At 34.9% G+C, this 27,957-nt stretch overlaps 1 protein-coding gene across 3 annotated transcripts in view; it reads right to left on the bottom strand.

Moving 5' to 3' along the window:
* Positions 1-17,352, bottom strand: part of LOC149779772 (replication protein A 70 kDa DNA-binding subunit-like) — a 70,885-nt gene extending 53,533 nt beyond the window's left edge. For 2 of the 3 annotated variants that reach the window (XM_089940630.1, XM_089940631.1), the window contains exons 1-7: positions 17,226-17,352; positions 14,111-14,158; positions 9,854-9,929; positions 6,812-6,920; positions 3,002-3,108; positions 1,337-1,378; positions 898-948 (exon numbers count right to left, since the gene is read on the bottom strand). In XM_089940630.1, coding sequence (XP_089796756.1) covers positions 898-948; positions 1,337-1,378; positions 3,002-3,108; positions 6,812-6,920; positions 9,854-9,929; positions 14,111-14,158; positions 17,226-17,258 — 466 coding nt within the window. In that variant the 5' untranslated portion in view covers positions 17,259-17,352. The remainder of the gene's footprint in view (positions 1-897; positions 949-1,336; positions 1,379-3,001; positions 3,109-6,811; positions 6,921-9,853; positions 9,930-14,110; positions 14,159-17,225) is intronic. The other variant, XM_089940632.1, reaches the window with a different exon arrangement.
* Positions 17,353-27,957: the final 10,605 nt, after the last annotated feature.

The raw sequence follows: 27,957 nt of genomic DNA, 5'->3' as shown, positions 1-27,957 counted from the left end.
AAAAGCATGAAGGGACGGTCAGCATTGGAGGCAGAACAATCACCAACTTAAGTTTTGCCAACGACATTGATGGACTAGCAGGAAATGAGCAAGAATTAGCAAGCTTAGTAGAGAGCCTCAACAAAACCTCTGCAGCCTATGGCATGGAAATCAGTGCAGAGAAGACCAAAATGATGACCAACAACACCAAGGGCATCAGCACTGATATCAGGGTCCAAGATATGAAGCTAGAAACAGTCCACAGCTTCAAGTATTTGGGGACAACTGTAACAGATGAAGGATCAAAGCCTGAAGTACTCTCCAGGATTGCACAGACAAAACTAAAGCCAATCTGAAAGAACAATAATATCGCACTCAGTTCAAAGGTCAGATGGATGCACTCACTGGTGATCTCCATATTTCTTTATGCCTGCGAATCATGGACCATAACAACTGACTTAGAGAAAAGGATACAGGCCATAGAGATGAGATGTTTCCGAAAGATCCTCAGTGTCACATACAAAGACCATATCACCACTGAAGAAATATGGCAAAGGATAAGACAAGCCATTGGGCCTCACGATGACATCCTGATCATAGTGAAAAAACAGAAACTGCAGTGGTATGGGCATGTCTCACAATCATCTGGACTTGCCAAGACAATCCTACAAGGCAATGTACAAGAAGAAAGAGAGGAAGGCAAAAAAAGAGGTGGGAAGACAACGTTCGGGAGTGGACAGGCTTGAAATTGAGCAACTCACTGAGAAAGACAGAAAACTGAAAGGAATAGAGGAAGCTGGTTGTTCGGTCGTATGCAGTGCCCCAACGGTCTACCAGACTATGGGACTGATGATGATGATTCCACAAAATATATATCAAATGGTTCTTTGCAAATAAATTTGAATCCACAGTACTTACGCTTACTGTACACGCTCGGACTTGGTCTTGGCAAGGGTTGGTGAGATGCTTCTGGAAATACAAATAATTTAAGATGCATCAAACTCATATAGGGCAAACACTGTCTTATCTCTTTTCTGACATTTCAACTGATTCATGTTTTGATTTTCTGAAACCATTCTTATATTATAAAAATATGTCTTGTCATCTGCAGCAGACTTTCCAAGTCATTCTTGTCCCAAACATTCATGAAATGTTCACAGATACCTAACACTCTCTGTTAATTAGCTTGTTTCATTTCAGAGAACACAGCTAAGCTAATTAGTGATTGGAAAATGTTGAATTTTCCAAGAGATCTACAGCAAACCACATATTTAAATGTAATCCAAAATATTACATGTAAAAATAATGGAGATAATTTGTTTTTCTTTTGTCCCTCCTATTTGTATGATATACGTACTGGCTGCATTTGTTGTAATTTCTGGTTTCTCAGGAGCTGCTGCTGAAAAAGAAAACGGGACGTTATTTTACTTTTCATTTTACCACTACAGTCGTCCTAATTCCATCTGCAGTGAGCAAGTTAATTACTACTCAGGCAAGCACATTTCCAAATGCTCATTCTAAAACTGCTGTGCAATATTTCAATTAATTTTTCATTTCTTGAAGTCCTAGATTCCCACAGTTGGAAATTTGGAAGTCTTATACCTAAAGCATGAAGTTCTATCATTAGATCTGCCAGAAAATTGGCATCAATTTAGTGAAATTTTAGCTATCTTCTGTTATATAGAATGAAAAACAAAGAACACAAGATTCATAACAAGAAAGAAAAACAGCAGCAGAAATTACGAATTTTGACAATTCTGACTACAAACACCAAATGTCAGTACAACCATCAGCTATGGTGAATAGTTATAACAATTTTTATGATAAACGTTGATCCAGCAAGTCAATCAGGGCCAGCTACATCAGAAGTCACTGCACAAATATCCCACCATCCATTCAGGACCAACTAAATATCATAAAAAAAACTATTTTAGTAAAAAAATTCATGTCACTTTGGCATTCCTTTCTAGAGAAGTAGAGAGAATAATCATGATAGCTGTCAGAAGAGTACCATTTTTATAAACCATTTACAGGCTAAGACAAGTTTTTTTAAATGACAACATCATCTCTGCAAGTATAGCAGACCTACTAACCCTAACAAGACCTCAGTAGGTCGGTTGGAAACCCACCACCACCACCAGTTTGACCAATTTTCAGTAAAGTGCAACAAAATATCTTGTCCTGCTATTGTCAACTTTGAAAACATCCATTAAAAAGTTCAGAAGTGTGATCTGAGGCAGAACTTTCTGTTCCAGTAAAAACGCTTACACCATAATAATTTCCAACAGTTTCAGAAACAAGAGTTGCAAACCCCATGGAGCTCAATGGCTTCTTGCTATCTTTCAACCAGATGTAACCTTTAATCTCTTCTTCAATTTCACAATCCAACATGGAAAAATGTTTCAACCTTCCCAATAAAAATCCTGAAATGAACAGAGATTTTTCATTTTTATAAATTCTTTCTCTCTTGGGGGTGGGTGGGTGGGAGCTAAGAAGTAAAAGCACAGAACAAAGACTGTTCTTTTCCTAACATCAGCATCTGCAACCTAGCTCCTTTTTTTTAATTGGGAATGTTGAGGTCAAAGGGGAGAAAATATACATATTACTTGTACAACTCATAACTTAAGTAGACTATACTGATAAAGGGCAGGATTAAGCTGCTGTAGTGCAGCTTGGAGCATTTTAAAAAAATTACGACAATATTTTTAACAGGATTGTCCTTGTGGAACCACTCTTTGTCAGAATCTTAATGCAAAATTTAACCAGATGAAAACAGAATAGCACTATATGTCCCAAAAATATTGTGGGACACAACAAAAAACAGACTTGGAAAATCTGGACATTCTTTTCACAGACAGATCAGACCTTTTAAAAAATAAACTTGCAACCGATATCAATCAGCAAATTAACTGGCATGCTACCATGTTTTGTGTTTTTAAAAGTTTAGTAATATTTCATGCTAACATGTTCAATTCAGTATACAAAATCAGGAATAAAATTTACAATGAATTGCTATCCTTACCACTGCTAGTTGTCTCCCCTGGCTTGTAGGGTTGTGGATTCCCAAGTCTCTGTTGCACCTCTGAGCCTTTGGCAATCACTTTTACTTCTAGCAAGACCAAGACACGTCTGAAATTTACACACAAATTCTACTTTCAATTTAAGCTTCCGTGCCTTACAGGTCACCTGAAAGCAGCAATACAAATGAACAATGATTTGAGTTACATAGTAAAAAGAAGCTTAACACAGTATGCGGCAGGATGCTTACATAGTTAACATGAAAACTTTCAGTAAATGCTACTGTGACACTATGTTACCATTTGATGGAAAAGAAAACAGAATTCTATATTATATCAACAGTCATACTGAAGTAAATATTGCCCACATGTGTAAAGACTATACTGAAAGTACCCATGACCTAGTATTCTCAATTTTGACACACCTATACTATTGTCAATGGTAAATAAAAATAGGTGTTTATCCATGATAATTACAGTAATACCTCGTGCATTTGCGTTTCTGGATTCGCGAATTCATGAAATTTTTATTGGTACCCTCTACGTACATATTTTCTTTATTTTATTTAATTGTACCTTCGTTATATGACTTCTATGACATATGAAGGTTACCTAGTTTACCTTCCTGACAATGACAAAGAAAACGTCAGTCATTAAGTTTAGAGTCCCATTCGTTACTTGGTTTTACCTTAATGTGAGTGCAAAAGAAAACGGCAGCCAATAAATTAGTATAGGGGTAATATTAGTACATGTATACATGTACCGTACTGTAAATGCGCTAGTGTGGCAAATACCCATTAGGCGATACTGTACTCTTTTTACGTCAACCATTTATTTCACTTTTTAAGGGTAACGTATTAAGCTAACTTTTAAATGAAATTAAATTGCTTTGGGAGCATGATTTGGGTCATATTTAGGGTTAAACCCTAGAAATAAGCATTTATTAGCATTTTTAGTGACTCGTACCAAACATTCACGATTCCTCCTGATCCGCAACTGGTTCCGGAACCTAACCTCGCAAATGTTCGAGGTATTACTGTATTTTCGTTTGGCATTTTCTGAGTAACAAACATAATAAGATGGAATAAAATTACGATGAAATTTATTTGGAAACAAATAACATGGAAAGCATAGTCTTGGCAAGATTATAATTTATTTTCCAATCAAAAGACTTTTCCCATCTATTTTGTGTGTAAAAAATTACAAGTAAAAAGGGCCAACCATTTAATTTTCTCTGGATTGGGTTTGTGTGTAAAAAATTAGGCCTTATCTGGTATGGGGATTTTAAATCAAAGCAAGTGATTTTCTTAAAGCCACACATTTATTTCGTTTCTCAAGTCTTTGGACATGATCTGGGTGAAAAAAGTTTCATCGTAATTTCTGGGACAGGAACTTTTTTTAATTATCTTATTGTGTCTCAGTAAATACAGCAAGCTTGTCTACCTTTACTGAAAATTAACCTATGAGCCTGCACATAATGATAAAATTTGCTTTACTACCAGTAAAGCTGTCAATATTTCAGGTACCCACTGATCCTAATGACTGGTAACACTGGTACCCGATCAAAGGGAAATTGTATTAAACGTGTACAAACCTGAAGTTAGGTCTGCATTTTTTAAAATTCACAGTATCCTATAAATGTCGCTACCTAATATCATCTGGTACAAAGTCCAAGAATTCATCTTTATTGTCCGATAAAGTTCTGAAATAGTCCATCACCACTAAGCAAATTGTCATGGTCTAGTCTTTGTCAATATCATCTGACTCCCATTCTATGGCCTCACTGTCATATGTGGAGGCTTATTTAGATACAGAGCTTGAGCTCTGTAAGTCACAGTTTGATGATACAGTTTGTGAAATCTATTTAAGGATGCAGCACAATCAAAGGGTTGTCATTTGGGAAAATAACTTTGGGATTATGGTAAGTTATTTACTGGAACAGTTGGATCTATGCTTGGTACTGAGAAAGTACACATATCTGCAGCACAGTCAAAAGAATTGTCAACTTCCAAACAAAGTTGAGTGCTGCCTTGACACGCACTGGCAGAAAAGATGTATATGGTAAATGGGTACAAAATGGCTCATTTTATTATCTGTTTATAACCAACAGGTATCTGACATTCATGCATGCTATGGTGTTAGGTGCAAAATAACCAAGATTGTATTATATCCAGGTTAACTATATGACAGTATCTCACAAATAAAAATCATTATTTGACAATACATTCACCTGAGTTCAAATGATAATCTTTTTGCTAGCATGGGTTACAGAAAGTATTATTAAAGCAAGTTATTGCTGTTTATACTATTTACCCATGGACATCAATGCCCATTTGTATAACTACATACAGATGTCAAGCAAACAGATGCCTGGGTGGTGAACAAACACAACTGGCAGTGAGCAATAAACTCATTGTTTGAACTTACTAAAAGGATATCAAATACAAAGGTTATATTTAATAAAAAGCAAGCTTAACTCGGAAGCCGACTGCATTCTTTTAAGTATGTTGATTTTTTAAAAAGGTTATTTTATTACAAAGCAAACCGACCTCCGAAGCTGACTTTGGATTCTAGTAAGTGTGCAGATTATTTTGTATAGTTTTTCCTTTGTTGTTTTTTGTAAATATATATATTACAATGTTGGCCAACATAGGAAGCTAACTTTGGTTCCTTTTCACAGGTATTCACTGCAACTTTGAAAATATACTGAAACAATGGAACAATTTTTAATGTGCTTCGTGCATGGATATCGATGACCCAGTGTTGTCCAGAAGATTTGGAGAAAATAAAATCATTTGGTAAATTTGTGAAGGCCAAAAGAGATGATTTTGCCGACAATATATCATAAACTGGGATGAAGTTTCATTGTACTTTGATCCCATTCATGGATGGACAGTCAATAAGATGGGGGTTAAAAGTGTGAAAATTAGCACGACTGGTAAGATTTTTAAAAATCTGACTTTAGGCCTAGCTGTTTAAAAATCTGACTACAGGCCTTACTGTTTAAAAATCTGACTTTAGGCATAGCTGTTCAGACAATATAATCAACATATGACTTTCAAACTTGTACACAGGATCTCATTACTGACACCAGTGGGGACAGTAATGTCAAATACAGCAAAGACAAAATTATGCTTTCATTTTCTTCAATACTTAAGCTTGACTGTTGATTCTATGTTTTAAATAAACCGCAGAAGTGGAAAAGGATGTAAAATAATTATAGGACTGTAAATGAGGGACAAGGCAAAATGCACATGTCCAAGAACTGTATCAAATCTACACAATGCAAATGTACAGGTTTTCTGCTTATCTGAGTGAAGACTTTGTGAGCCCAACAGTCAGGGCAGCTTTCAAAGATGGAGAGCTCAGGATTTCATGGTACGTTGAAGACATTATCATCAACATCATCTCAAAATTTGCCATCATTTTACTATAGGTTTCTACCTTGGGAAAAGAATAATAGAAAATATCCACAATTATGCTGAAGCTTCCAGATTAAACGCACTCGTATCAGGAAGCACATCTTCAACTTTATGGTAAATCAAACTTGATGTAACCACTATTTGCTTCCAAGTCTCCTTATTGGCCCCCATCCAAGCGATATAAATGGAGTGCATATCCATATATGAATATTTGAAAAATCGTGACAATCCGAACAACAGAATGCGCTTTAAAAATTTATATTCCACGTTGATATGCTTTAACTGTCTCAAAACATGAATGAACCAGACCCCATTCCCACCCATCCTTAGAAGAAAAACTTTCATGACAAGCAGTGTGATTTGATGATGCACAGAAGCTTTATGTCTGCTTACCGATTCTGTTGAATGGTGTTGCACAAGTGTTTTAAAACTGATACTACACACAAGTCATCCATTTCACCTGTCTCCATTAATTCATTCATCTGGGTGGCAAGCATGGCATCTGAAATGGACAATAATCCTAACTTCAATGTTATTTGCAATAAATTCTGACATTTTTTTACTTGCCCCTTTTCTTTTGGGTTCAAGAAATCACGACACTGTTCCCTATCCCATTGTAAATATGGCTCTGAAGTACAATGATAATTTGGCACAAAGTATGGAGATATCTTGTCTGCCCACTCGTCTTTTCATTCTACTATGAGAGCTGGACCAAAAATGAAATAAACACCATTTCAATTATGACACTTGTATACACATTTTAAACCAAATATTATATACAATAATAGAAGGAAGACATGAAGTGATATCACAGAAGTAATGGACTTTAGTTCATGGCTTTTGATCCCTAGGCAACTGTCAATATGGTGGTAATTTTAACAGGTAGTGAGGAGTGGTCATTTTAACAGACAGTGAGGAGTGGAAATTGTGATGACCAGCCATCAACATTTCTCTAATGATGTAAACAAAGTACCATACATACTCACTTTTAAGTCAAGTCCAACTGCACAGACCCAAATCTGCCGTTGCATAAAGCACTGGCAGATCTGGTTCTGTGCAATTTGTTACAAATAATCAGTAGAATAACCATAGACCAAGGAAATGGAACATCGAGATCTTTTGTATTTGCAGTTTGACTTGACCTATATATGGTACACAGCTATCCAACAAAGGTCCAGCAATAATACTCCTTAAATTTTCTAGTTTAAGAGTCCAAGAATCCTCGTGAAATTCTGACAGTAGTTTTATGTTTCATTAGTAAAAGGTCTGGCTCACTCAGCAGTCAAACAAGGGAATTTTCAATGTAATAACATTTTATATGATCCAAATTCTTGCATCCTGATTGAAAATCTCATAAAGCAACAAAAAAATCTGAAAGTATCAATAATAAAGACAACAAAAAAAAATGCATGCAACCCCACCCAAACATGAGCCAGACAGACCTTTTAAAAGAAACCGAATGATAGACATCAGGAAAATCAGATTTATACCAAGATAAAAGCTGAATTCTGCTATAACGATTGAAATAAGTCATCGTAACCAAAGTCATCATACCCAAAGTTAATGTGCAGAAACCAAATGGTGACACATGGAGAGGCATCGTAACATGCTTCAGCTTATGGTGAGTGTATCAAAACAGATAACAATTATGCACTCTCCTTGGAAAATACATAGAGCAATAAAAATTTCAAGATATACCACAAGCTGATGAAAGCATTCTGGTGCTTTTAGATATCACCTGTTATGATATCTCAATAACATTTACTATTTGTTTTGGAGTTTACTGATGTTCCAACAATAATGATGAACTATAAATGCTATTTTTGTGGTCATGATTCACTTTTGGTCATTTCACAATAATGACAATTACAAAACACTCTATAAGCACTTTTGTACCTATTTTATTGATGACAACTATATTTTTTACCACAAAACTTCTCAGAAACAGGCTAAAATATAACAACTTAAGAGACAGGCCAAGAACTTGACAAACAATAAAAAATATTTGTTAAGACTTGGAAATGGTTTTGTAGCAAGGGTCATGGACAGAGAGAATATAAAGGTATTCATATCTTAATCAAGCCATGTTAAAGCCATACCCTGTGTGTGATTTGGATTTTTAATGCAGCTTTAACAATTTTTCAGTCATATCACTATGATCTATGCAATGCAGCAGTTTATAGTGATGCAGACATGTAGCATTATGTCCCACCCAGTCACATTATCCTGACACCACGCTGACCAGTCCTAACACTAACCTCCCAATGCTGAGCGCCAAGCGAGGCAGCTGCTAGTACCATTTTTTTACAAGTCTTTGGTATGACTCGGCCAGGGATTGAACCCACAAACTTCTGCATCTGAGTTGGACACTAACCACCAGGCTACCAGAGCAGTAAAGCCATACTCTACTTTCAATGCTAAACTGAAAATATAAAATTCAGCAGAGGTCTATAACCAGTGTTGTAAGTTCATTTCTTGAACTGTGAACAAAGACCACAGTAACATGTGATTGGTAGGGTCTTCTTACAAACACTGCCACTGTTGGAAAAGAGACTGCTTCATCTCCCTTCTAACTATAATGGATTCAACAAAAACAAGTTTTAGGTTTCTATTTTTATTTTAGCTCATCACAAGCAGTTAGTAACTTTTGGGTCCAGAAAACAAAAGAAAGAAACTTGCACACTGGATGAGTGAAAATTAAATTTTTGCTGCACCCTGCAGAGACTTGAGCAAATCTTATTTAAACTAAATTTATGTCTGACAAAGTAATGTTACAAAACTAATTCCAAGTCAAAAGGGTGGATTAAAAAGGTCAAAGTTCACCTGATATGGTAAACATACTCCTGTTTTCACAGTGAGGTCTGAAGAAAGGAATAATAAAATATTGTTAATTCCTCTCAAATAAAGAAAACTGTACAAATGGCCAAGTTACTTGAATGGCTCAAGACATGTTCCATGCCCAGGGGTGATCAGGTTGATCAATCTAGATTGCAATATGTTGAATTCAGGTAGCCGTTGAAGGTTACTACACGATATGACAACTTGTCTAGCATATATCAAGTGTTTCAAAGAATCTAATATGTTGCCAGAACAAGAATGTCCGACCACTCCCCATTTAGTACAATACATGAAATTAGTGACTTAAACGCAAAACTAGCTGTAAGGACAGACAGACAGACAAACAAAGCTAATACTATATATCCCTTTCACACCTGACAGAGCATAAAAGTAACTAATAATGCACAGAGAAAAAAATATATAGTCTTCAATCAAATTGTTTTACATTCTAATGCCTTCAATATTACTGACAATGAGAATGGTGAGATTGTTTGCTTTGTGGATTTATTTCCCGATATAAGCTAAATTACAAGGTTCTCTTTATGTTAGACCACCAGGCTACCATCTTTATTTAAAATATGTCATACTGTGACTCACGTGAGTAGCTCTGTTGCCCATCTGACAGAAGTAAGCGGTATCGGTCAGCACCTTGCGATGATATCTTCTTAGAACTCTAGAAAAGACGAACTGGAGTGTCAAATAGCTGTTCAATATCAGATAACAATTTCTTGTAAACTCACAACTGTAATATAAGTTTATCATGAAAAAGTTGTATTCTCCCAGTCATTCTGCTGTAACTATTGAGGTAGACTGAGAATCGAACAAAGGAAAGACATGGAGGGGAAGTGGGTTAGAGCATTTTCAGAATCAACAACTCCCGCTAATGTTGCTGGGCTTATAGGTCAAAATGGTGGGGAAAGAAATCCTCTGATGAACCCCAATTTAAATGATGCCTATATAATCACTGATGCCCTTTGTTTAGAACCTAAGAAGAAAACATGTGTTCATGACGCAGTCAGGTGTTATTGCTCCATACAAATTTGAAAAAATGCTACAAATAGTTTTGCCAAGCACTTAATAATAACAATGGAAAGGAAAAATTTAAAGTCGTGTATAAAGCGAATTCTAGAATGCAAGATTACAAGATTCTTCATAATTTTCTAAAAGCAAATTGTACCTAAAAATAAACCAAATGCATTCATTTGCCAGCCCTACCTTCATATCTGGACTAAATCCTGTAAAACAACAGCTGTGTAATCCCATCCTGAAGGCTCTTTGCATTATGCAAACACAATGAATGACCGATGTCATATACATGTTCTTCTCTTTAAAACTATGCTGTCTTTCACTATTTGTTTACAGAAAAAACACATCAAATTTTAGCTACCTATTAAATAAACAACTCTAAAATGTTATTTTCATATCATAATCAACCTTTTTTTTAAAAAAAAAACAGCATCTGACTAAATACTCCCACCCCAATGTTGAAAAATTACTATTTCAACCTTTTTTAAAAACTATCTTTTCTCATGTGAATACAGTTCCTTCTTATGCATTGCATCAAATAAAAGTTTTTTGTTGTTGGTAAGACTATCAATCCTGTCAATATCTGGTGTATATTAAATCTTCCAATGCTTTCGGTCAAAAATTTTAAATTTGATTTAAATGAAATAGTACAAATTTTGTAAGTGCAGTAGATGCACGACATGCTTTCATTAGATTTAAGGTTTAGTTACTCTACATGGAAGTTCTTGGTAAAGTGCTATCTCACTAAAAGGCCTTTATTATAAACATGGTTCCTGTTATAAGGCAGTCCCTCACTATAAGGTCCTTTATTATAAACATGGTTCCTGTTATAAGGCAGTCCCTCACTATAAGGCCCTTTATTTTAAACATGGTTTCTGTTATAAGGCAGTCCCTCACTATAAGGCCTTTATTATAAACATGGTTCCTGTTATAAGGCAGTCCCTCACTATAAGGGATACATATATACACCATGTACTCCATTATATGTCAGTTCAGTCTGGGTCTCTTTGACAGGGCTCTCTCTCAAACACCCAGGTTTCCAGGTCAAATATGCACAACATTTTCAAAGTACACCTCTTTCCTTCGGTGGGAATGGAATAGATATTTTAATTGTAGAGAAAAACTACACATCATTCTTGGGATTGAAATTAATTAATGACAATTTTATATATATAGTAATGTTGACGCAGTAACAAAAATGTATGTAAACATAACATTCTATTTAGTTAAAAATATTTCGTTTTAGTACGAGATTATAAAAAGTTAAGAATTCTACCATGATATTATTAAAATAATGAGCATGTGCTTTTCCTTTTCATCATTTGGAAAGCGAGGGACTCAAACTTATATAAGTTGGAGACTTCCACAAGTTTACGATTCCAAGAATCCTTGTGAAATTCAGCTGACAGCCACAATTATAAGGCAGTAGAATCTTGACTCCCATATAAAGCTTTACAATGAGGGAGTAATGTACCATGTACTTCATAATAAGGCAGTCTAACAGGGCTCCCCCAATGTTAGGATTACTGTACCATGCACTTCATATCATTATAAGGCAGTCTAATTACAAGGTGGTATATAATAAGACTCCCCAATGTTAGGAGTACTGCACCATGTACCTCATTATAAGGCAGTCTAATTACAAGGTGGTATAATAAGAATCCCCAATGTTATGAGTACTGAACCATGTATTTCATTATAAGGCAGTCTAATTACAAGGTGGTATAATAGGACTGCCACAGTGTTATGAGTACCACACCATGTACTTCATTATAAGGCAGTATAATAGGACAACCCAAATGTTAGGGGTACTGTACCATGCACTTCATTATAAGGCAGTCTAATTACAATGTGGTATAATAAGACTCCCCCAATGTTAGGAGTACTGTACCATGTACTTCATATCATTATAAGGCAGTCTCATTACAATGTGGTATAATATGACTCCCCACTGTTAGGAGTACTGTACCATGCATGTCATTATAAGGCAGTCTAATTACAAGGTGGTATAATAGGACTCCCACAGTGTTATGAGTACCATACAATGTACTTCATTATAAGGCAGTATAATAGGACTCCCCCAATGCAAGGAGTACTGTACCATGCACTTCATTATAAGGCAGTCTAATTACAAGGCTGTATAATAAGACTACCCAATGTTAGGAGTACTGTACCATGTACTTCATTATAAGGCAATATAATTACAAGGTGGTATAATAGGACTGCCAGTGTTATGAGTACCACACCATGTACTTCATTATAAGGCAGTCTAATTACAAGGTGGTATAATCGGATTCCCCAATGTAAGGAGTACTGTACCATGCACTTCATTATAATGCAGTCCCATTACAAGGCTGTATAAGACTCCCCCAATGTTAGGAGTACCATACCATATACTTCAGTATAAGGCAGTCTCATCTTAAGGTGAACTTCAACTCCCACTGACAGCATTATAACAGACCTGCCGACCCTAACGAGTCCACCTCAGTAAGGCAGTTGATTTTTCCCATAAGATTGACCAGTTTTCAGTAAGGTGTAAGAAAATAGCAATAACTGCTATTGTAAAGCTGGAAAACGTAATTAAAAGTTTGAACAATTGAAAAGTTTGTAAAGTATGCGTAGACTTTATTTACCACTAGTACAGTTGCACAAACTCCAGTTCCAAACCCTATGCAGCTCAATGGCTTGATGCTATCTCTCAACTTTACATAATTCTTGGAAATTCTTCCATTTCACATGACTACAGCAATCATATCTCCCGCCCATAGACATACTCAAATTGGTACAAAAAACAACGTAATTGTGTCCTTTCCAGCTTTTATTCACAGAATCTGAATACTCCTTTTTATTGACCTAATACAAAGTTTGATGAATGAAACACCAGTCAAACACACAAAATAATAATCATAATAATAATAATAATACTATAGCTGGGGTCAACAATTGCTGATAGTATTATTTACTTAGCATGGCTTAGATGATTAATTCAATGATTGCATGCAGGTGTGTTTAGAGGCGTGGAACAGCTCTGAATGCAGTAAAACTCTAGTAATAATTCAGTTTATATTAAAATGTAGTGTTTTCACTTCATGGTATATGTGCACTAAATTTTGTCATGGAACTAAAGATATAGAATAGAGTTCACATTTTGTTTTTTGTTGTTGTTTTTTTTTCAACTCATGTTGTCATACATCTGACACATCAACTGAACTACAAAGGTTTAAATTTGGTCACAGCATCCATGGCAGTGCAGTGTTATAATAGAAGGCATTACAATGGTTTAATTTTGGTCACAGCATCCATGGCAGTGCAGTGTTATAATAGAAGGCATTACAATGGTTTCATTTTGGTCATAGCATCCATACAGTACGGTGTTTTAATAGAAGGCATTACAATGGTTTCATTTTGGTCAAAGCACCCATAGCAGTATGGTGTTATAATAAGATGGCATTACAATGCTTTCATTTTGGTCAAAGCATCCATAGCAGTATGGTGTTAAAATAAAATGGCATTACAATGGTTTCATTTTGGTCATAGCATCCATAGCAGTGTGGTGATATAATAAGATGGCATTACAATGGTTTCATTTTGGTCACAGCATCTATAGCAGCACGGCATTACAATGGTTTAATTTTGGTCACAGCATCCACAGCATTGCGATATTATGATTGATAGCATTACAATCAGGAGTTGTATAAGGACTTGTGGAGGAGATGAGTAAGGGCCTGTTGAGAACACTGAATCTCACCATATACTTTCAAATGGAGTTATTCTCCACCCCTATTTCTAGAACAGACCCTATGTGTAAATGAATGCAATAAAACTTACAATAACTTGCAGCGTGGGTTTTTCACAGGGTTCTCCTTTCACTATCCTCTGTAAAAAAAAAAAAAAGAGCAAATGATACATATGAGAAAGACAATTTTTAACCATTAAAATCTTTCTTCTAAATTATTAGGAATGCTAAATCACTGACAAATGCAGCATTTTAGGTTCTTAAATTTTTGGTGATGTGTAATAGCGCATTTTCTGACAGTCTTCTTCCAGCTATAGGCCTTTTCGGAAACTAGGTTACTCCCCTTGAATTGGAACCCTTCTATCCACTCGGTGTGCTTGACCCACTCGACACCTCAACTTCTAGGAAGGAATGCTCCAAGTACCTGCAATCTTTTACTTTGTTACAGTTAAGCAGTTGTAAAACCTCAGATACCCAGACTAAAGCAAGCCCAATATGAATTTCAGACTTCTACTGGTTTAGTCCTGCTTATCACTAGACACTATTTTTCGGTACGATACAAATAGGCATGGCTGGTTTAAGATTCATTTTCTTCTATATCTTTACAAAAGATAGATTGCACAATGTAAAAATGTCTTGCCTGGTGAAACTGCCATTAATATCAAGTCCCTTTTAAATAATTCTCTGTCAGCACACATTGTTATAATAATAAGCCTTCTCACAAAGATCAAAGTAATGCACATGAATGAGTTATGATACTGATATCATCGTGTATAAATGGCTTGGATAATGTGACAGTTAATTGTTCCCAATCAAAAGTTGCCGAAAGGATTAAAGGTGAAAGCAACACAAGTTAAATAGGATTTTAGTGGACTTTGCAAGTATATTTCTTCAGTGTATTTGTCACTACGCACTAATCTGATTAAACTAGTTTACAAATTTTTATATCTATTGAATGGAACATAACAGAATAAGACTTTATTGAAGAAAAAAATAATCATGCTCAGGACAGATATATATAACTCAAGTTCAATTAAAGTTCTATTACATAAGCAGCCATCATGTTGCAATATAAATATGAGGCAGAAACAAAACGATAAGACAGAAAATATTGGAGTGAGCATGCATGGATTATCTGAATATAAAAAGTCAAATGTGCATTGAAAGAAAAGCGTTCAATGATTTAAATGTAAATGTTTTGGATATGTTTCACTTATAAAAAATAGCTGCTAACGATTGGAAGATAAAATCAGTATAGGGTGCTATCCAGTCCTCAATTCAGTTTCTAATTTGTTCATAATTATGAGAATACATGACAAAATTTTTCACTAGTATTTTTTTCTTATTTGTCATTAAAGGAACATATTTCAAAGTATTTGGTCATTTGTAAAATATTTCTCAATCAAATTTAGCATCCCCAAGAATTTACAATCAAAAAGGTAATGGAATTCATCACCCAAAACATTAATTTCACATTTTATATATTTTCATCTTCATGTGGAATTTTACTAATTTTAAAACTTTAAACAGATAATTTATGGTTTGACATCCTAAAATTTAAGATAAGTATACTTGTTTTGAAATTTGCTTAAATGTTCTTCTAATTAGATAAACAATTTATAAATTGTAAAATCTGCTATTCTGAATGATTTTAAAAACAAACATTGTGTTGATCAAATAACATGGTTTTAATACCACTGTACCATTATTGTACTAATGTTATCATTTTTATTCCTTAAAAATGTATCATATCCTCCTACATTTTGAAAAATTGCCTTTATATGTGATGTCAATTTATGCTAAAAAATTCAAAGACTCCTTTTTCCATGAATGCCGTTGCTGACTGCACAGACCCCAGCTGTGATAGCCAATCTGACGAGTTTCCTTAAAGGGAGATAAATCACCTAACAAAATGGCCTATATCTGCCTCCATTGTTCAGGTTAATCATATATATTTTGATATATTTAAAATATTATGCAATTTCTAGTACGAAAAGTCCAATATTATCAATATAAGCTTCACAAAATATCAGATCAAACAAAAAGGGAAACACTGTTAAAAGCTACAGTATCGCCATGTTACTCAAAAATGCAATCTTACATAAATATACTTCAACAATGTTTATTTCATGTTGCATCATTGTGCAACTGACATTGTGTTTAATCTTTGATGCAAGAAAGCCGTCTCATAGAGAATGACCCTGGAAATTACAAAATCATTTTGGTTAACATACAACTGAAATCATTTACTGTATCAGTGTATGCCACTAAAACTCTAAAACACCCAAATGCCATGGCATACTGACCAATACTTGTAAAGGTGCGAGGTATTACATGATTCAGTTAAAAATGCCTGGACTCCGATTTGAACAGAGATGTTAATCCTTACCGGCTGTAGAGTATGTAATTGGTATATCCAAAAAGTTCTCTATCTTCCCAATAAATAGCCCTTTTTGTTTGTGATCTCATTCAGGGTTCGAAACTTTTTTTTAATTAATTAGTCAAGCGGACGAACAGGACAAAAGACACTAGTCCATAGCAAACTCCATTAGTCCTCAAAATCCATGTATGCAGCTCCATGAGAACCATAAATATTGTAATCATGTATCTGACTTTTGCTTAACATCCTTGGACATTATCAGATGACAAACTGGTTAACAGATTTGTTATGGTGATATCGAGTTTAGGAAGATATAGAATCTATTTGAGAACATGGGATACAGCCACGTTTGAAAAGTTATATTTATGAGTGCATTTTTAAAATAGTGTACTCGCCAGCAATCCCGACATCAACTGATGATGCAAAACTAGTAACGTACTGTCATCGGCTGTACATATGATAAGGACACGATAGGTGGCATCATGCAGAAAAATGCCGAAAACTTCCAATACCGCGATACCATTGAACCGCGATATCGTAGGATGCTACCATATATATTTTTGAAGTCACATTGTGTTCGTGTCGAGATTGCTCATGACATGAATTTATAAACTATGTATGGTTTATAGGTGCTTTATTCACTTTTCATAAATTTAAGTAGAAATTTAAGTAGGGAAGGGTGTAACAATATTATATCTTAAGTTTCGCTTTTGACCGATAAAAATGACTGTCTTTTTGTGAAGCACCTGTACCATTTGATCTTTTTTTCTCCAAGCACTGACATGCGAAAAAAAAATTAAATATTGCAATTAAAATAAGTGTATAACCTCAATAGCACCCTCTGAAAGTCTGTAAGTCATTGTGTATATCTTCTTAGCAAAACTCGCTTTCCCGCGTAATAAATATGTTGTTGGTTTCACTGCGCAGATTCACGCGCGACTTTTTAAATCAATATCAAGTGAATGCTTGGAACATCTATTATACTATAATAGGTCACGATTCTGTTATGGATAAAAACGAAATATATGACTTTCGACCACCTAGAATAAGCTGAATGTCGTACTTTATGTGTTTGTTCGTTTAAAAGCAGAGAATTAGCTTTTGTGGTAAAATGTGAATGTTTTTAAAAAGATATCTGGCCATACGAGTAAAATAAGAATGCCACTTCGAAATGTCTATAGGAGTTTAATGTTGTGACACGTATGTTTTTGTTGTTGTTTTTGATGACGAAGGCGTGTCTGTCAACAGCACGTTAACATGATAATAACTATACTGAGCTGATTAAATGTTAGGTTCTAAAGCTGTAAGGATTAAAAGAGTAAAGACTGATAAATATTGGTCTTTGATGCACTTATTTGAAGTTAATTCTACATTAACAATCCTCAAATTAATAAATGACATCGCATCTCAAACATTAACTTCTTCCATTCTTTGAAACATATGACATCGAATTTAGCCTATACTTACTAAGACTATCGAAAATGGGAGGAAACCTTAAAATATATCCACGTTATCTCATCAACAAAAATGTATACAACTTGATCAGAAAAAATATTAATGTTGTTATATTTAAGTATATGCGAAGTCCGATAAACATCGACAAGTTTCGAGAAGTTAGGTACGTTTCATTTGTTTGGAAAGGAAGTTCCTTTGTCAGCGATAGTATGAAAATGTCTTAAAATGAACAAGCGATTTTTAAAAAAAAAATTGTTCCTTTGTTAGCGATAGTATGGAATCTCTGAGTCTTAAAATGAACAAGCGATTTTTAAAAATATAGCTATCTTGTTGGAAATAAATTTGGCATTAGGTGTTTGTTTCAAAACATATCTTGGGATAATGTTTACGAGGTACAAGTTTGATTTGCGGGTCAAATGAATTTTCTTTCAGAGAAAATTATTGATAGTGATGTGTGATATCAAATTTAACTACCGTCAGCTAAATGCGTCTAATATTAATTAAAAATACAAACTACAAAAAGAATGTTATAAACTGAAGGACAAAATAACACTGAATAATCAAAGAACATAGCTGCATAGCAGACGATATCCTTGTTGGTCAAAGCGTAAACCAAATACTGTGTCACTATTTTTGGTATCTTTTAATTAGGCCGACTGCTTTAACGGCATGCCCAAAACGATAGTAGAGGATTCTACACTTGTACATATTTTACTTGGATTGTCTTGAGAACCTGTAACACCGTAGGTTGATGTACTTGTGTATATAGCCAATGATCATTTTGCATTCGATTGAATTGTTGCACCAATAAAAACGCGTGTTACGAAATTCAGTCAGCGCCTGTGGTGTCTCATCCAACCAAAATATAGCGAATAATTGACATCACTTTCAATATATTGGTGCAAGAGCGTTCCTACGGTTTACCATTGTGGAACAGTTCAAGTACAATACCTATTGGCAAAAAACAAAGAAGACAATGAATCGAGGTGCCAATGCATCGTATACTTGAAACTATGTCACTATCACTACAGCTACTAATGTGGTTGTAGCTCGTGATCTAATTCCGGAAGAGGGGTGACTTCAATTTGATTCCCTGTCTTGTGCACAAGATTATTTGCCTGCAGAGATACTGTCTTTACTCCCTTCTTCATCATCACCAGTGGTGAATGATTTCAGAATGAAACAGAGGGAAGAATTGGAGAAATAATTGCAACGCCAAAGAAGAAAACGAACAGACAGTTGTCCAACACCTAAAGGATAAACAAACACACACAAAAAGGAATGAGAAGAAATGGAAATTTTAATTGTGAACGGCAGAAGGAAAGATTTCGAGGGTGTTTAATATCTAAACCATGCGTTCCTGAAGGAAAAGAACGAATTTATTGGTCTTGGTGCAGGTTAAAACTTTGAAATTCCACCTTGTTATGAACAACATAACACAAAACAAGATTACCAAAGGAAATGTAATTGCAAATTATTGAGATTGTGCTCCACTTGTTGAAAACCGGTTGATTTTATTTTTGTTTGCTTTAAAACTTACAAAAGAGACTAGCAATAACATCCCTAATTGTTGCATAGCTCATTGCTCTCGTTTGTTCTGTCCCAACTATGATAAAATTCCAGGAGGATGAGAAACATCTTTCAAGGGCCACATAGAATCCTCGATTTTTTCGAATGGATCCGTTTGACATTCAAAAACAAATGTGAAAATACTGCAGATTATTTCTACGATCGCTAAACGGCGTGGATTAGAATACCGGAAGAAATTCTTGCCAGAGATCACACTAGCTTTCATACCCCCCACAAACTAGTTAGGCACTTAGCTGTCGATCCTCCGCCAATTATGTGCACGGGCTCCATTACGTGTACTAAAGTGAATATAAATGGTCAAAACGCTAAAAACGGTGGTGAAAAAGTTTGAAGTCTTTTCAAAGATGGGTGGGATTCATAAACCCCTAGACGGTGTTTTCGTTTTTTTTTTATTTACCGGTGCACCATTTTCCCTCAAGGAAATCTGAAAAAGTCATTTCTCACAGTTCATCATTGCAGTTATAAGAGTAAATATACATACAACACCTGAGGTTAGAGTGTCGAGGTTACCCAGTGACTGAAGCGTGTGAGCACGATTACGATCGACGTTTCAAACCAATTCGGAATTTAGACATATTGTGCAGGAGCACGACTTGGTAGATATCGAACCATTGAATACACGCAACAGCTTATTTGGAGGACGAGAAAAAAAAAATGCAACACGCTTGCTGTACGACGCGGACGAATCTCAGAGAAAGCAAATCAAATACATCGAAGTGTGTTCATTATATCCTTGGGTGTATACATTTCCAACCTGTCACCCTGAAATGACGACATAATATATTTACGTGGAACACATTCGCAAGTATGAAGATTTGATAAAATGCAAGATGTTACCCCAACCAACTTGTACCATCTTATCATACTAGATCAATGTCAAGGAAAACTGATATTTTCTTTATAACGTACGTGCATCAAAACATGTAGTCAATACAAACATTGTTGCCACAAAGATGAAAAATTTGTAAAGATCTGGATGGATTATCAAGGACCAAAACCAGTCGGATTTGCCAACTCAGCATTCATAAAGCATACAAGATGGTGTCAGTGCGGTAGTTACTTTCCTTTGGTGAGGTATGGTTATTATACATATAAATACTTTAAAAAAGAAAATAGTTTGCATGAGTAGTTTACATTTCTGCGATTCGAGACAACAATTACAAAGAACTTGTGTTGATTCAATGGAAGCGCATAGATGAACTGCATATTTTAAAACAGAGATATTTGACTCATTTGTAACTGAATAACATAAGAGGACTGATTACTTTGAAAGTGTTCCAATGGCCAGACATTGATCAAATATCCACGGCTGAAAATGATTAGATGCCACGACAACTAAGGTTTGAGTACTAAAATAATTCTTCAAGAGGATGAAGACATGATTACATACATCTTCACATGAAGTGTTACCTCAAGACTAGACATCTTCAAGACTGTATGGTGTGTGTTAGTGACTGAAAAATTTATTTTCACTTTACCAGTAGATATCGTTTGTAAAATGTCTGCCCAAATCCTCAAAAAAAGACATTCTCGTTAAGGACTAATATAAAAGCTTACCGTGCCACAACTTTCGTCCTTAGTGTTGCAACACATTCAGTGGAAGGAAGCCCATGCCAATATTTAGGACTTCGAGAATTATCAATCACTTTTACGAGATCTGTTTTTACATACTATTACACAGAAGTTTGGACGACACGTAGCGAATGTGCTAGTAACTACTTTTCTCGAATTTCGTTTACCAGCAGTTTCGTCGAGGACCATTTACGAACAAAATCATGACTACGAATGCTTTATTTTTGCGTGAAAAACAAATAGTCTTATAAGTGTTTAGAATAGCAGCGAAGACAAGTTGTGTACCTACTAGCTACGATGTCGTAACCTCAGCGTGGTTGAGGCTATGATCTGATCCTAAATAAAACTATTGACAAATACAAACGGATGATTATAGTTAAATAGAGTAATCTTTTTCAGGAAAGTTTGCTAATGATCAAGTAAATAAGCCTATATCAGGCAAATTATATTAATATGTTTATGCTAGACGTACCTTGTCCACCATGACAGATAACACGAGGTTCTCGTGGTAATTCGTTTTACAAACAAGACTTGCTGTGCCATATTTGGATGTTCTACGATACGTTATTCAATGCATATCATATTTACTACTATCTGTTTACGTTTCCAAATAAGACAGCAATGTACCTACAGGGCTCACGAAAAGCGAGGCTGAAAATGGAAGAAGTTCAGCTAATATGACGGACAATCCCAAACAAATTATTGGATAAAGATGAAAACGATATTGTATAAGTATTTCTACAATGATTTATATAGCAATTCTGATATTAAATAAGAGGAATATTTTTAATTTTTCAGCATATGTAAGGAACATGTTTAAAATGTATGAAAGTAGGCTAAAAAAAGAGCATGGTTAATCACACGTGGCCGCTGTTGATGCGCATAGGCTCATGATAGTACCTCTTCCACGAAAAAAGAGCATGGTTAGTCACACGTGGCCGCTGTTGATGCGCATAGGCTCATGATAGTACCTCTTCCACGAAAAAAGGGCACTAATATTACTACTATTGACCTACGTATGAAAAAGATATTCTTCCCACTTTATCACGTCGCAAACCTTCCATGAACTGCGTATATATATATATATATATATATATATATATATATATATATATATATATATATTTTAGTCCCCCAACACATTTACGAATGGGAACATGTAATAGTCTGGAAACGTCCTGGCTTCACTACTTGAATACAAGAGGTTGTTTATTATGCCAAAGATATTGGGTGTCACTAATCCAAGAAAAGAGGTTATCATAGAGTTAGTAAAGGACAAACAGAAGTGCAGATGGGATTATAAACAAGTTTAGAAACAGTGGCAAAATAAGAACTCACGATAGAATAAGAAATACTTAAGCCCGCGACAGTAGTAGCAGTGTGCTGATAGAAAAGAATGAGGAAGAAATGACATTTCCAGAAAAATTAGAGACAAATGAATTCCATAAAGTCTAGAAGAAAACCAGAGCATGTACACATATTGCGTGTGTCGCAGATAGGTCGAGCGTGTTGTCTTAGAATTCGCAATACCATAGTTATATAAGCATACTACTCCGCTATCAAAGTAATCGAGGAAAAGTTAGATCGCAAAATTGGGATGCATCGTATCTTCTCCGTCTCTTTAACCGAGTGGTTTAGGCAAAACCGAATGTGTCAAAAGTTTGATAGAACACTAATGACAATTGCTTGATCGTCCACCCTAACAAAACGTGTGGTGTTACCAAAAGTGGCAGTCACCTTACACATTATTCATAGAAAGTTAATGAGAATCAATTTCGTTTGTTGAAGACATTCGTTCTAAAGATGATGACATCGTGTCTGACTTGAAACACGTCTTGTCATCTTAGATAACCTGTTAGGAGAAGACAAAGAAATTAAAATTTGGTTTACACGAAAATGACGTCATGATAATGCTAGTATTATTTAAATTACTCAAAATGTATCTAAACAAAGTAAAACGCATCACACCAACAGTCCCAATCAGTCTCAACGTGCATTTAGTGATATTGTTTTAAAGTTCAAGACATAAATCTCAAGTACAAATGTTAGCCAAAAAGAAACACCTAGATTGAACTATTAGTATGCGTATGACAGCCCGACTCGCACAACCTACGAGTATTTAATAATGCTAGTATTATTTAAATTACTCATAATGTATCTAAACAAAGTAAAACGCATCACACCAACAGTCCCAATCAGTCTCAGTGCCCATTAAGTGATATTGTTTTAAAGTTCAAGACATAAATCTCAAGTACAAATGTTAGACTAAAAGGAACACCTAAACTGAATTACTAGTATGCGTATGACAGCGCTAATCGCACTCCCCACGAGTATTTACTCATCGATTTCAAACCTACGATTCCGACTATCTGCAATATCGTACCAAATTGTTTCACAACTGGTGCCAAGAACGAGGCATCGACATTTACACATCAGATTGATTTGGTATCTGTTTGAGACAATTCCAGTATTCAGCATTATCTCCTTTCAATCTCATCCTCCAACCAAATTGATTTGTGCACTGTATGCCATCAGTCGCTAATATGCACAAGTCGGGTCACATTTATTAGACGCGAGTCTCAAAGACGTATTACAATAGTTTTACTTTAACAGCACGTCAACTACTATAAGGCGTCATTTACATATACCGTCAAACCAAACGTTGTTTTCAAAAATATAAAGTAACGTTGCCACAACCAGCAGGTACAAGGATCAATACGCAAACCAAAACTTTCAAGATACCAAAACAACAAAATCATTTTGAAAATTGGTGGAAGTACTTCTTTAGGATGTGTCTGTATTAGTCTCCTTCTAAAATGGGACATTAAAAGCCGTAGCTAAAACAAAAAAGCTCAAACCACAAAATGACGGCAAATCAAAGCGAAGAGTGGAGGAAATGGTGCACCAAGTTCACACTCTAACAAGATGAAGAAGAAAAAGTCATAAGAAGAAAGGTTCCAAGAAAAGAATCTCTTACTACCACGGTGATGTACTACGACTAGATCCTCACGTACTCCAGGAAACCACGCCAGTCGGAGACGGCGCCTCCTCTTGCCATTCATGCTTCTTCTTCGTTGTTCATGATGATACCTGTTAAACATGTCTTAAGAAGAGCATTTCCAAATTTGATGAAAATGTTAAAATTCATTTCTAAAAGACGTTCTAATTCTCTGGAGGCAGGGAATACGATTGCTATAGCAACTCCTTCTGCAGCTAAAAAAGCGATTTCACGTAAGACAAAGACACATGACAGAACAGATGTGTGACAAATTAGAGATAAGATTCACTCCAGTACCTTTGCTCCTGAACAAAATGGCACCAAGATGTGCAAACACAGCCTTCCTGCAAAAACTGGGATGTTTTGTCAGCACTGACCAAATCCAATCCTATGATGTAAAAACATAATTTAAAAAACACCGAAACAAATTATTTGATACCTTGTGTGAATGTCGTTTCAACGTTGTGAACGGAACGGTACCTTTGTCGAGGATACTGAAGCAACGATTCGGCAAATATCAGAAATTTATTCGCGAAATGATGAAAAAGAAAATACTAAATAGTCAAAAGCAAAAAAAAAAAAAAAAATGCTCATTCCTACACGTATTGCTCGTCGGATACAACAAACCTTATTTTTTTAAAAACCAGTAGCAGTCGAACATCAACCTAAGAACAGTATCCGACGGTGGGTAGCTAACTGAGGAGCAACACACAAAGAGATGCGACAATGGTTACAAGATCAATCGATATAATGTTACACAAACACATCCGACGAAAATTTTCCAGAAGTCAGCGTACAACGGTGGTTGCAAATATTTATTTTGCGTCATTGATGTGTTTACAAATAATATAGCTTTGATAATTATTTTTGATAATTATTTTGACTTCTAAGGCATATTTAGAGTTATGCGAAGTTTAAAACTAACTGATTTTGAAATAAAGTGATCTTCACAATCTACAATGGCAAATAAAGACACCAAATGTCTGAACTATGGTTTTCAAAACGAATCCCAACAATGACACATTCATTTGAAATAAAGAATGACGAACTCTTTTATACATCAACACTATTTCAAATACATCGATTTGCAACGATGTTTTGTCAAAAATCAATCACACCATCATAACATTAGATATGCACCCAAAGAAATGAACTGACAACGAAGTGATGTTGAGTAATCGACTGTTCGGAACGTCATTTACCAGCATAAAGAAAACGTGGGATTAACCAAACGCATAAATGACAACTGCAATTTACTCAATTGGATCGACGACTTGTTTCGTATCATTCGACAATTAGAAGAAATGAGCAGAGGAGTATTAAAATAAACCTTTACTTGTCCGAGTTCTAACAAAGAAATCATGAACGAATACTGTGTATCATATCGAAAACATTCTTGACTGAAGAACACATAAAATGGACAAAAATCGACTTAAAGAAATGAAAGACGTTTAGGGAAGATACCCGCCTAGTTTTCATTCCTGGATTGCTACCTTCCAAGTCATCGACTACAAAATGAAGAAGTGACCATTATGCCGTTAAACTGGGTAGATGCCTGTTATTCACAGAGTTATAATATAAAACAGTTTCTCTGGGTATGGTGTAAGAAACGGTTTCCCAAAACTAGACATGTCTTTTTCTGCTGTTTCTGATGTATTGCGTCAGTGGAGAAGCGATTACAAATTTGAGTTTGCAACAGTGAGACAAATAATTGTGAACGAGTGTACGCAACAATAGAATTGATTATTTTCTTGTCAACCCTTCGTTGAAATATACTACTAAGAGTAGAGCTGAATACTAAGAAACTATTTCTGAATCGAATGCTATATGTATCACGGTATATTAAGGACCAACAACTCAATGTTCAGAGCAGGGGTATGATACTCTTTTGTTTCATTTCCGTCTGTCAATAGCTGAAAAATTATGTTCCTCTGATTTCTTGTAAAATAACACCATATTATATCCATTATATTATTTGGGAAAAATATTAATTATTCTAAGAAAAAAAGGAAAGAAAATAGTTCAACTCTATAGAAAATCCTCCACACGAACAGTAAATGGTCATTACCATTCAGCAATACCCAACAATTCAAATCAGTGTTTCTGACAGGGATGCATAGATGTCTCGGGATTTGCAGAAACGTGCACTCTGTAATAATAGAATGTTCAGAAAAAAATTCAGAAAGAAGAAAATATATGTCTACTTCTTTTTCTCTAAAACTGGCCCCAAGCTATTATTCTTGGTAACATTAAAACTTGAATTTGTATGTAAAGTGAGAATGTGCATTTCACTTGTCAGCTCTAATTCTTTTAATCTAAATTGAAATTCTGTTTCTTCCTTTTATCTTTCTATCTAATTCTGTCTTCTTTTCTTCTTTTTGTATTTGCATTTATGTGTGTCTCTCTCTCCTCTCAAACGCATTTGCATTTGTTTTGTTTTCTTTCTGTAACTGCATTTTTGACTCTTTCATCTTTCTCCAACAGCACTTTTCTCTCCCTTTCTTCCTTATCTAATTACATTTGTTTCTCCCCTTTCTCCAGTTGTGTTTTCAGTTCTTTTTCCTCTTTATATTTCTGAAGTTCAAGCTTTCTTAACTCTAATTCCATCTTGTATTTTAATTTTAATTTTATTTCCTTTATTTTTATGTCAGACTGATACAAACTTATTAATCGAAGCGAAAGCACTTTTATCCAAAACATTCTTTTCCACCAAATATTGGACCAAAATATCTTTTGTTTCTTGTTTCATTAAAGAAGCTTTTGCCTCAGAAAGATACTATTTTCTGGCACATTGAAGCAATTCATCTTATTTTCAAACATTCTAACTACTCTTGGGTAGGATTTGAAATAAATTTCTCCACTTCTGATGACAGTGTAAGAAAGCCTGTTGATTTCACTAAATATTTCTAAAATTTGAAATAATCACTGGGATTTATAACTTCCGAAACTAGGGAATTTAAATTTCAAAAACAAAGTTTTCTGAAATATTTAAGCAAAATTCGTATTCCAAGAATGAGCCCTCAATTTTCTGTCGCGAGTCTATGCTCTTAAAATAAGTAAAAGAAAAGAACAACAAGCTTAGTAAAATTTAACGTATAATATATTTCTTTAGAATACAAAGTGAAAAATGAGGAAACAAAATTACGGTATTGCGGATTAAATCCAAAAATAATCCAAGAATTAATGACACAAGTTCTAGTAATAAAAATCCTGAATAAAACTCTGTACAAGTCCCGAAGAGATCTAAATTGAAGGCGATGACGTGTCTGTTATGGCCTGCGAAGTGCTGATATGTCAGCAGTCTCTTGTTGAATCACAGAAATATTATTTCTGGTTTGAATTCAGCATGCATTCCAGTCAATGTCTTTCTTCAATAATTTTGTCAAGCACTTTTGTATTTCCAGAGAAGATAATCACTTGAATTCAATAATTTGAAGAAAATAAAATTCAGCCCAATCTGGTCACAACATAATACAACTTAAAGTGCTAGATGTTAAAGCACGACTGGTATAATCCTTACAGCCACAAGATAATGAAGTTCTCTGCTTGACCTCAGATCACAATTAGCATGTTCTAAAAACAATGATTACCTATTGGAAAATAACCTTTTACAATGATCTGTTGAGCATTGTTTATTTACATCACAATAGCCTACACAATTCACTTAGGAATCTCCAAAACCCTGGTCAACCTACTGACGCCTTCTTCTTTACCTGAAAAATAATCCTGATCATAAGCTCATACACATAGAGAATAATGAAGATATTATTAGCTGTCTACATATATGAAATTTAAAAAATGTCAATCAGGTCAAGCAGAAATGAACTCAATTTTGGACAAGGTCAAGCCCAGCAAACAATGTTACATTACAATAACATGTAATGAAAGGAAAAAAAGGAAACTATCAGACAAACAAATAAATTAAATAAAAAAACATTTATGAC

This window comes from Sinohyriopsis cumingii, chromosome 17 (genome assembly GCF_028554795.1).
Source record: "Sinohyriopsis cumingii isolate HCF-2022 chromosome 17, ASM2855479v2, whole genome shotgun sequence".
Taxonomy (NCBI): domain Eukaryota; kingdom Metazoa; phylum Mollusca; class Bivalvia; order Unionida; family Unionidae; genus Sinohyriopsis; species Sinohyriopsis cumingii.
This window is presented reverse-complemented; position numbering and strand designations above follow the sequence as displayed.